Here is a 12,123-nt window from a genome sequence, read left to right as displayed (position 1 = left end):
AGAATCACTTGAGCCCAGGAGGTGGAGGTTGCAGTAAGCCCAGTTGCACCATTGCACTCCAGCCTGGAGTGACAAGAGCGAGAGTCTCTCTCTCAACACAATATATATATATATATATATACACATATATATATATATATATGTATGTATATATATATATGTATATATATATAATATTATATTTATTTATAATTTATAAATATGTTTATATATGTATAAATATATATATTTCTTTTAAAAGCAATATACATTTAGTATAGACAAATTAGAACTACAGATACTCAAGAGAGAAAAACAAAATCACTCTTAATCCTGTCACCCAGACATAACTATCTTTAATGGTATGTGAACAACATAGGGAAACTGAAATACCTTTAGTGATAAATGGAATAATAGCAACCACAATAATAATAGTTCATACTTACTGAACTTTTACTATGTGTCTTAGTAACACTGTCATATTGAATTGTATTTGAATGTAACAAATGAGAATTAAACTAAAGGAATTTCTGAACTTTTGATATATTATAAAATAATTTTTAATGATGATTGAAAAGCAGTTTTTCCATATGCTCTTCCCATTTGCTCCCCATTTTTACAGTTGTTGAGCATCTCCATTGTGGGTGTCCTCATATAGAGCCCTCACTGAGTCTTACTTCAGTGTGTGGAGATACACTTGATGCTTACTACCATTCTTTATGTCAACATTGCTCCAGTCATTTGAGTTGTTTGAAGCTCGAAAGTTTTCTCAGGAATGATTAACTGGAATGGCATTTCCTGAATTATTTACACATTGATGGAATTCACTACATTTATCATTGAAAGTCATTTTGGCAAGATATAAAATCCATGGCTCATAGGTGCTGCCTTGCGTTTCTTAAATGTATCATCCATTTTCTTCCGGCATAATATGTTTTTGTCAGAGTCAGCAGACAATATAATTTTCCTCCTGTATTAAAACACTTGGTCTTTTTCCCTGGCTGTCAAAAGATTTTTTTCTTCATAGTCTAATAATTTTACCAGAATATGTGTTGGTGTTGTGATTTTCTGTGGTATATGGCATGCCTCCTCAGTATGTAATTTTAAATCCATTTTTTAAATTTTTAGTAAAAGTTTTTTCACTTATAGTTGTTAGTTATTCTGTTCCCATGTTTTCTTTGATCTTTCACATCTTCTTTTTTGTTTTGACACAGGTTCTTTCTCTGTTGCCTGGGCTGGAGTGTGGTGGCACCATGATAGCTCATTGCAGCCTCCAACTTCTGGGCTCAAATGCACCTCCCAACTCAGCTTCCTGACTAGCTGGGACAAGTGTGTGCCACCATGCCTGGCTAATTTTTAAATGTTTTTTAGAGATACAGTCTTGCTATGTTGCCCAGGCTGGTCTTAAACTACTGGCTTCAAGTTATTCCCCTACCTGGGCCTTCCAAAGTTAAGGGATTATAGGTGTGAGTCCCGCACCCAGCCCTTCCAGCCCTTTCATAGCCTCTTGAATAATTCTCACCCACCTTCATTTCTTTATTGTTAAAAAAAAAATCATACTTTTCATCTATTTCTTTAAGGTCTCATCTGATGATGTGTTATGTTTATTTGCCCTGTGTTTCTCCTGGCTTAGTCTTCAATTTTGAAATGATTATTTTCTTTTACTTATTTTTTATTTTTTGAGATGGAGTCTCCGTCACCCAGGCTGGAGTGCAGTGGTATGATCTTGGCTCACTACAACTGTACTCTGCCTCCCAGGTTCAAGTGATTCTCCTGCCTCAACCTCCCAAGTAGCTGGGATTACAGGCCCCTGCCACCTCACCCGGCTAATTTTATATTTTTAGTAGGGGCAGGGTATCACCATGTTGGTCAGGCTGGTCTCGAACTCCTGACCTCAAGTGATCCACCCACCTCAACTTCCCAGAGTGCTGAGATTACAAGTGTGAGCCACTGCGCCTGGCCTTCTTTTACTTTTAATTCTTCCCTGAGTTTTGTCATCTAATTTCTGAGTTGTTTATGTTGACTTTTAATATATTCCTCTACATTGTTTCCTTTTTCATATCATGTAACTTTATTAATATACTTCAGCTAGTTTTGAAATATTAAGTTATAGTTTCAATCTATTTTGTGAATATGTTCTGTTTTAGTTCTGTAAGAATATTATTCTGTTGCTCCTTTTTATTTTATTTTATAATTTTAAACATTTTTTATTTTTAAAAAAATTGTGTTTTTTTGTAGAGGTGGAGTTTCATCATGTTTCCCAGGCTGGTCTCAAACTCCTGGGCTCAAGCAATCCTTCTGCCGTGGCCTCCCAAAGTGCTGGGATTACAGGCATGAACAACCAGGCCTGGCCTCTTTTGCTCATTTTTGCGTGAAATTAGTTTTCTGAACTTTTAGAAAGAGGCTTGACTGAGACAAGTTTATTTTTCCTAATGTTATGACTCTAGAGTTCCATCCTCTATCGTTTTTGAGAATTATAGTGAATTACATTCTGAAATCTCCTTGCCTTTCTGTCTACCTTTTCTGCTTTTATCTAGGCTTTCTTTTTTGTCTCTCTCATTCCTGTCTTGGCCAATATGTAACCCAGTCTCACTGGTTTTTCTTCAGAGTGCAGCTTTGCTCTGGAAGGGATTAGGGATTAGTTTTGAGAGTTTCCGGAGGCCCAGGCTGCTTTCAGTCTAGATCATGGACTCCTTGCACTCAATCACTGCTTGAAGATGTAAAACCCACCCTTTCTCAGTTGTTTATAAATTTGCTTGCTGAAGTTTGAGTTATTTTACAGTTCTCAGATCTATAGGATACCATGTTGAGTCTGTTTATGTACTCTTCCATAGCTAATGCCATTTTGTCCTTGTAACTATCTCTAATTTGTCTGCACTCACTCTTACTTTGAGGTTCGTCGGGGAATCGTTTTCATCTTGTTTTGTTGTAGATTGTGTTGGTAGATGTTGGCTTTGCTTTCCTACTTATATTTCCCACCTGTATTTTTTTATGGTGACATTAGGGAAGATTCAAGAACTATGTTGCCACCACCATCTTCTTCCCAGAATTTTTCTGCAAACTATAGATCAAGGGGCAAATCCTGCCTACCACTTTTTTGTACAATCTTTAACCTAAGAATGGTTTTTGTGCTTTTAAATAGTTGGGAAAAAAATCTAAGAATACTATTTCATGGCACATTAAATTAAGATTTCAGTGTCATAAAGTTTTGTTGGCCAGGCCCATTTAGTTATATATTGTCTATGGCTGCTTTCATGCTGCAACAACAGGGTTGTATTATTATAGGCACAGAGACTATATGGCCCTCAATACCAAAATTACTTCTTATCTAGGCATTTTCAGGAAAAGTTAGTCAACCCTGGGCCCCTATAATATACTTTTTGGTGGCTAAAGGCTATTCCATTGTGTGCATATATTACAATGTACTTTACCAAATTCCTATTATTGGGCATTTGGATGAATCCTAAATTTCGTTATATAGGCAACATTTCACAGCTAAGTATAAGCATATGTATTAATATTTTGCTACTGTCTTAGGATAAATTGTTACAAACCAGATTACTTGATCAAGGGGTAAGGTATATATATTTTAAACTCTTTGGTTGATATAGGCTGAGTATTCCTAATATGAAAATCTAAAATCCAGAATGCTCCAAGATCTGAAACTTTCTGAGTGCTAATGTGATGTTCAAAGGAAATGTTCATTGCAACATTTTGGATTTCAGATTTTTGTATTAGTGATGCTCAGCCAGTAAGTATATAGTGCAAATATTCCAAAATCTGAAATACTTCTGCTCCCAAGCATTTTGGATAAGGGATATTCTACCTGTATTGACAAATTGTCATACAGAAAGGCTGTACTAGTTAAATTCTCATTAGGGAAACTGGCTAAATAAGTTATGGTGCATTAATGCAATGAAATATTATGTAGAGGTTAAAATGAGGTAGATCACTTTTACTGATGTATAAAAATATGTAACATATGCTGTTAGTTGAAACACCCAGGTTATATATGGAGAGTATGATTCCCTTGTGTTAAGGAAACTGAGGCATTAAAATGTACAAACTTTAATTTTTTCATAAGAAGCATAGATTACAACTAAGTTGTGCCAGTTCATATAACTACCAGTAGTATGTTTGATTGGTTGGTTGACCACACTTTTGCCGATATGATGTTACCTAATTTTAAAATTCTTGCCAAGTTGATAGATGAGAAAACAGGTTTTGTACTTTTTCCCAAGTTCATTGGCTTGAATGAATTCTTTTGTGAAATTCTCGTTCCATGTCCATTTTTCCTTGTTGTATTCATCTTTTGGTGGTTTGTAAAGCTCTTTACATATTAGATATTAACCCTTTGGTTTCTTATCCATGTTTTCCTTTGTATTGTATTTAGGGTGATTAATGATGTACAAAAGTTTTTTTTCCTTTTTTATGCAGTCAAATCTTCCTGTATTTTTAGGTGTAAAGAGCCCTTTCTACCTTAGATGTATATAGTTGTTCCTCTACATATTTTTCTAGTACTTATTTGATTTTGTTTTTTACACTGAGATCTTTAATCCCTCAGGGATTTATTCATGTAGGCTATGAGGTAGGGTTTAGCATTGTTTTCAAATGCTTATATTACCCAGTTGTCTTAGTGTCATTTATTAAATAAGCCATTTTTTCAAGGTTATATAATTTTTTCAGATTTTTTTAATTAGAAATCTGAACACTTCATATGTTTTAAAATCAAGTTTGAGGTGTCATTTACAATAAAATTTACTTTTTTGAGTGTTCAGTTAGAAGAATTTCAGCAAATTATATAATTTTATAACCACTGCTCCAATAAAAATATAGAATATTTCCATCAACTCCTAAAAGCTCTCTTCTGCTCCTTTGCATCGACCCCCTCTGTTAATCCTAGACCCTTGCAAACACTGATCTGTTTTTTTGTCCCTAAAGTCCTACCTTTTCAAGATGTCCTATAAATGGAATCACACAGTATATAGCTTTTTGAGCTTGGCTTTTTTCACTCAGCATAATGCATTTAAGAGACATCCACATTGTTGCATGTATCAGTAGTTCATTTCCTTTTATTGCTGAGCAGTATTCTATGATATGGTTGTACCAGTTTATTTAACCATTCACTTGTTCAAGGACATCAGAGTTGTATCTACTTTTTATCTCTCATTAGTGAAAATGCTATAAACATTCATGTAGAAGTCTTTGTATGACATGTTTTCATTTCTCTTGGGTAAAGACCAGGGAGGAGGATTTCTGGGTCATGTGGGAAGTGTATGTGTTATTTTATAACCAGCTGTCAGACTGTTTTCCATAATGACTGCACTATCTTGTTTTCACCAACAATACATAAGAGATCCAGTTTCTCTGCATTCTTATGAGCACTTGGAATTGTCAATATTTTTAATTTTAGCCATTCTAGTAGGTGTGTCAGGGTTATATAATTTATTTAGAATAATTAGCATATTTTGAGCAGTAATTCCCAACTTATCCCCTTATCTCTTAACTTGCTCATTCTGTCTTCAATTGCACAACCTGAGGCAGCTCTTGTTTCTGTTTTTCTTTTTTCCATTTTTTTCCCAAAGAACATCAGTGCAGAAAATGAGCTTAGACATAATCCAGTGCAGGATTTGGCAGACTTTTTTCTCTTAAGGGCCAGATAGTAAATGATTTTGTTTTTGCAAGCCATTCAGTCTCTGTCACAACTCAACTCTGCCATTATAACTTGAATGCAGGTGAAGGCCATACAGAAATAAAGACAGGCATTCAGCCAGATTTGACCTGTGGACTATAGTTTGCTGACCCCTGGTTTAGTCTAACAACTTTATTTTACAGATGAGAAGACTGAGCTCAGGTTTCACCCTTTCCTCTGATTTACAAGTAAAAAAGGCAAGGACCAGGATATTGGCTTTTACCATAAGAGACATGCTTGAATTGGGTTCAAGATAAGTGTGCCTTATATGTAATTTCCTGTCCTAGCTAATGATGTTAGATGAAGCTCTTAATATAGGGTCTTTCAGCAATTTCAATTGCAGTAAGACTTTTGGAACATCTTATGTTTTGCCATTTATCTCGATGCTGCTTGACATTTTGAGCCTATTATATCTCTGGAGCAATGAGCATTAAGAAAATAAAGATAATAAAGGTCTCAGCAAAACAGTTGGTCTAAGAAGGGCATGACATCCTTTTATTCTTCTTGATAGATTTTGTTTCCAATGTTTGAAATGGCCAAATTTGTTTATCTGTGGATAGTTATTGTACATCATGTAACTATCCCATGATTTCCCCCTCAATTTAATATTAATTCCTGATTGTTTTGTTTCATTAATCATTCAGATAGATAAAGATCCTTAGGTCAAAAAAGACAAAAACAAAACCCAGGAAGTCATACACTTGTGGTTCCACGTACACAACAAACCTAAAAATAAGCATTGGCAGTAAGTACTCAGGGAAAGAACACTATTTAGGAATGTCATTGTGTATGTGTTTTTTCCTCCCTTCTAGCACTGGAAGAAGTACGACATCTATGAGAAGCAAACCAAGGAAGAAACCGACTCTGTAGTGCTGATAGAAAACCTGAAGAAAGCCTCTCAGTGATGGAGATAATTTATTTTTTACCTTCAATGTGACCTTTGAAGATTCTTCCCATTCTCCATTTGTTATCTGGGGACTTATTAAATGGAAACTGAAACTACTGCACCATTTAAAAACAGGCAGCTCATAAGAGCCACAGGTCTTTATGTTGAGTCGTGCACCAAAAAACTAAAAATAATGGGCCCTTTGGAGAAGAGCGTGGAGTCATTCTCATTGAATTATAAAAGCCCGCAGGCTTCAAACTAGGGTACAAAGCAAAAAATGATGAAAGCAGTAGAGTTAATCTTATCAAGAGTTGTGACAACTTCCTAAGGGATCAATACTTTGTGTAATTTGTAGGGGAACTCATTTTGGGTGCAAATGCTAATGTCAAACTTGAGTCACAAAGAACATGTAGCAAACAAAATTGATAAAATCTAATATCTATTGTCTGGGTTCCCATTGAACCATGTTTGTGGCTATTAAAACTCTTTTAACTGTCTGGGCCCGGTGCAGTGGCTCACGCCTATAATCCCAGCACTTTGGGAGGCCAAGGTGGGCAGATATTTGAGGTCAGGAGTTTGAGACCAGCCTAGCCAAAATGGTGAAACCTCGTCTCTACTAAAAGTACAAAAATTAACCAGGTGTGGGTGTGTGTGCCTGTAATCCCAGCTACTCAAGAGGCTAAGGCAAGAGAATCACTTGAAGCTGGGAGGTGGAGGGTTGCAGTTACCAGAGATAGTGCCACTACACTCCCGCCTGGACAACAGAGCAAGACTCTGTCTCAAAACCAAAACAAAACAAAAAAAATCTCTTAATAGTCTGGAGTCATCATTCCCTTTGACAGCATTTTCCTCCACTTTGAAAGCCCCAGAAATCAGTGTTGGCCATGATGATAACAACTACAGAAAAGGCAGAGGCAGCTTCTTTGACAAGACCTTTCAAAGCCATTGTAAACTGTTAAGGGCAGTGGAGGTAGAATGATTCCTTGGGTATTAGAGTTTCAACTATGAAGTCTCTAATGATGTGTTGTCTTCACCTCTGCTACTCAATTAGTATTTACTGTGTCTTTGGCTTGTGCTAGGCCCCCAGGTGTGAAGCACAGACCCCTTCCAGGGTTTACAGTCTATTTGGGACTCCTCAGTTCTTACCACTTTTTTTTTAAATCTCCACCAGCCATTTTTCAGACCTTTTAACTCCACAGCTCCCACAGTGATTTCCCCCTTTTACATTCTCCCTCCTTCCCTTTCTTATAGTCTTTTGACTTTCATTGGAAATTAGGATGTAAATCTGCAGGATACCTAGAGGAGCACAGGATAATTTGTGTCTCAGGTTGAGTGTGAGTAGACCAAGAAACAATGACTAATTCTTGCATGTCTTGTAACTTCTGTGTGAGGGTTTTCAGCATTGATATTTATCTATGCATTTTCTAAACAGAGATGAGGTATTATCTTCACTTTGAACTTTGCTATTTGAGAAAAAAGAATAGTTGAATCTTCTCTTTCTTTACAAGATGGGCCCAGGATTCCTCTTTTCTCTGCCATAAATGATTAATTAAATAGCTTTTGTGTGTTACATTGATAGCCAGCCATCCAAGGCTCTGTTTATGTTTTTTTGGGGCATATATTGGGTTCCATTCTCACCTATCCCCACAACATAGCCATATATATACCCTCTATTCTTACTTCCTCCAAATTTAAAGAAGTATGGGAAATGAGAGACATCTCCCCACACCCTATTTCTTTCCTCACACACAGACTCATATTACTGGTCGGAACTTGAGAACTTTACATCACAAGTTCTCCCAACGTTCACCAATGATAATATGATGATGCTACTTGCAATTTCTGCTCCTAGGGGAGAAGAGATAAGAAACCCTCACTCTCTACAGGTTTGAGTGCAAGTGGCAACCTGCTTCCATGGCCGTGGAGAAGCATGGTGCCCTGGCTTCTCTGAGGAAATTAGGTTTCATGACAATGGCAGATGTAAAGTTGTTTTCTCCTTGTGCTTTTATTCTTGAAGTCAGATTGAGGCTGGGATACAAGTATGGTAGGCGTTCCACTTTGTTCTTCTGTTCTCTAGAAAAAATATTTGGTTTTCCTGTCTAGGAATGAGATTAATTCCTTTCCAGGTATTTTATAATTCTGGGAAGCAAAACCCATGCCTCACCCTAGCCATTTTTACTGTTATCCTCTTTAGATGGCCATGAAGAGGATGATGTGAAATTCCCAAGGAGCATTGATGTTGACAGTCCTGCAGTCTGGGAGTGGGGAAGTGATCTTTCATTCCCATCCTTCTCTTTTAGTAGTAAAATAGCTGAGGGAAAAGGAGGGGAAAGGGAAGTTATGGGAATACCTGTGGTGGTTTTATAGTTGCTAAAAGTGATCCCTAGGTCTTGGGAGCTCTTGGAGTCTTCTGTGGGAAACTAGTAGGCTCATTTACTATTTTACGTCTAACCTGTGTGGATTTTTTTCCTCACGTACCTAAGCAAACCCACTGTCAGGATTGTCATTCTTATTCTTTCATTCAGTTAAGTTTTTTCCTTTATCTGGGCACTGAAGGGTTATAAGAAACAATGTTAACATTTTCAGTAGTCTTCAACCAGGGATTGTTTTTGTTTAACTACTTATAGGAAAGCTTGAATAAAATAAATATTGTCTTTTTGTATGTCACCCAAATGTTTTCCTTTGGTCTTATTTTGGGGAAATGGTGGGAGGCAGAGAAAATTGGAGTTAAAAGAAGAAACATTATGAAAAATTCCAAGCCAGCTATTTTATCTTACAGTCATTTATCATGAGCTTCCTTGATGTTCTGGCTGTTCTGGTGTGCCTATGTTTTCTGATAGGGCATAAATGCACTTCGTTTAATATTAATTTAGACTTTGTAAGCAGCACCTAAAGGGACTTAAGTATTCAATAAATTGTAGTTATGATAATTAATGGAAATGGAGAGTTGATTCTTTCTAATATTAAGCTAAAGTGGAGTACAATATGATTACTGTAATGATATACATGATGTGCAACCTCTAGTCACAAGGTAATATATTAGCAGGTTAGATTGGAAACTAAGGAAATCAGTTTTCAATAGCTATCCTTTTAAAAGCTGGTAATATAGTTTCATATTTTCTATAACTACAGCAAAATGGTTTTAATGTCACAGAGGTTTTCTTTCCCTCATTTGTGTTAAGCTCCAGGAGTGTGTCTTCAGCCAGACCACATTTGCTAATTACTCTGAATCTTTATAGAATCCAAACCCTAGGGTAAGAGTGAAGGTACTGATCTTGGTCAAGTTATTTCTTTAACTATCTAGAATTATCCAGGAAGATTCTGAAAATCCATTTCCAGGTAAGTATAGTTTTTTTGTTGTTCTTGTTTTAAAGTAAGAAACCTCTTTTCTGATTCTTAACACATCAACACTGAGTATTATAACAGAAAACATTTAAAATTGAGGACCCCCTTGAGATTGTAAATTTTTGTGATATCTATGGAAAACAAATTCCTGGAGCCACAAACATGATCACTTCGTCTCAAGGGGAGAGGAGCCAGAATGATCTAAGCACATTTGCTTTCCAGAATAATTTACCATTTCATTGTTTCCATGAACTCTTGCTCTATTAAAGGTGTAACTTATGCTCACATGAATAGCACATTATGCCACTAGGTTATTAGTGGTCTTAAAAGAAAGCAGGGGGACAAGAACATTTATTTCAGAGACTATTTTAAACCCTAAGGGTTAGATCAAAGTTTTTTGTAAATACTGTAGCTAAATCTTGGTATGCTTTTACTTTAAGCAAGGGAGGAGTTTTACTGACACTTGGATGTGCTCAATATTTTTGACATCAATCCCCAAGATGATTTCTTCCTGAAGGTTTTTTGGCTTTTAACTATCTTTCCTAATGGTCACATTTTTAGTTTACCACTAGCAACAGGAAAATATTTAACTGCTGGTTTTCAGCATTTATTGGGTAGACCATTATACAAAAAGAGAAGATTAACAGTTTCTGAGTGGCTACTATGTGCCAAGTTACATGTGTTATTTCACTTAATCTCTATGCTGGCCCCATGAGATAGGTTGTGGTGTTTAACTGAGACATAGAATGATTGAGCTATGTGTGCAAGATCACATAGCTAGTAAGTGACTAAGATAAAATTGAGAAGCAAGTCAGCCTGACTTTAAAGCCTGTATAATATAGTCAGTGAGATATTTACTTGTCCCCAAAAGGCAGTTACCTATAGAAAAAAAATCTTACATTATTGCCCAATTGCTTATCAACTGGAAGATTTCTGATTTTAAATCATTAATTGCAAAGTGAGCATTTTATAGTGTCTTTTTAAGAGATTCATTTGTGCATTCATTCTTCCACGAGCTAGGCAATGTGGTGTGTAATAGGAATTTAGAAGTAAATATGATTTGGCTTAGTATCAGGTGGTTAGTTAAGGAAAGGCTACTTTGTATAGGGGAAAGAAACCTGGATTCGCATTTAGGAGTTTCAAATGAATGTGGGCAGTTAACATTCTCTGTCTGGGTCTGTTTCCCCATCTGTAAAATGAAGATGTTAGACAGTGATTTATAGTCCCATCCATTACTCATAATGGTGACCATAGGTTGTGGAGTTCATTTGGAAGTGAGAATCTTTCCTATAAACACTAGCTGTAGGCATCTTTAGGCATCAGTGTTCTCATCTGTAAAATAAGAAGGCTGGACTAGATTAGCTCTATTAATTTTGACATCCAGTAAAGGCTAAGATGATGATTTTTTGTTTTACAAATCAAGAAAATACCTCTTATTTTTGCTATAGGATATAGCTAGCTATTAGCAGAAACTGCCAAAAATAAGCAGAGAAGCAGGCCCTTTAATGCATCGGGTAGAACAAAGGAATTAATACATTAGATGAGACCCGTGATCTACCCAAATCAGGATTTTCACAAGGTCCCAGCCATGATTGTGTCTAATAAATATTTCTTGATATACATGTATGTTACTTTAAAAGTCAAAGACTATTATAGGGCTTATTGTTTAAAAAAAGCAGTCTCCTGCCCCACTCCTCTTTACTCCTGATTCCTGCTCCTAAAAAATACGTCAACACCCTAATTCTGGGACCTGTGACTATGTAACTTTACATAGAAAAAGGAACTTGGCAGCTGTAACTGTGTTCAGGCCTTAAGATAGGTTTTCCTGGATTATCTGGGTGGGCCCAATATCAAGCCCTTAAAAGCAGAGAAATTGGCTGCTTTGGCTGAAAGCAGAAGAAGAAGGAGTCAAAACACAAAAAGGGCTCAAAGTGCTGTTGCTGTCTTGAGGATGTAAGGGGCCACATAGGAAGTGTGAGAAGGAACTGGATACTACCAGTAACTTGAATGAGCCCGGATGGAGATTTTCTCCCAAAGCCTCTGTATAGCTGGCAGACACCATAATTTGGGCCTTATGAGACCCTAGGCAGAGAGCACAGCCACACCGTACTGAACTTCTGACCTACAGAACTGTGATATAATAATATAACACAAATAATGTTTGTGTTATTTTAAACTATATTTAACATGTTTTACCTGCATCTTTTTCTTTTTTTTTTTT

The 12,123-nt window shown here is 36.4% G+C and overlaps 1 protein-coding gene across 1 annotated transcript in view; it reads left to right on the top strand.

The window, feature by feature from the left end:
- Positions 1 to 9,230, top strand: part of IL13RA1 (interleukin 13 receptor subunit alpha 1) — a 68,526-nt gene extending 59,296 nt beyond the window's left edge. Inside the window, exon 11 of the mRNA XM_017511260.2 lies at positions 6,484 to 9,230. Within this exon, the coding sequence (XP_017366749.1) occupies positions 6,484 to 6,576 (93 nt within the window). The 3' untranslated portion in view covers positions 6,577 to 9,230. The remainder of the gene's footprint in view (positions 1 to 6,483) is intronic.
- Positions 9,231 to 12,123: the final 2,893 nt, after the last annotated feature.

The sequence above is a fragment of the Cebus imitator genome, unplaced genomic scaffold (genome assembly GCF_001604975.1).
Source record: "Cebus imitator isolate Cc_AM_T3 unplaced genomic scaffold, Cebus_imitator-1.0 Scaffold445, whole genome shotgun sequence".
Taxonomy (NCBI): Eukaryota; Metazoa; Chordata; class Mammalia; order Primates; family Cebidae; genus Cebus; species Cebus imitator.
Note: the sequence above shows the minus strand (reverse complement) of the source record. Positions and strands in the feature narration are given on the sequence as shown.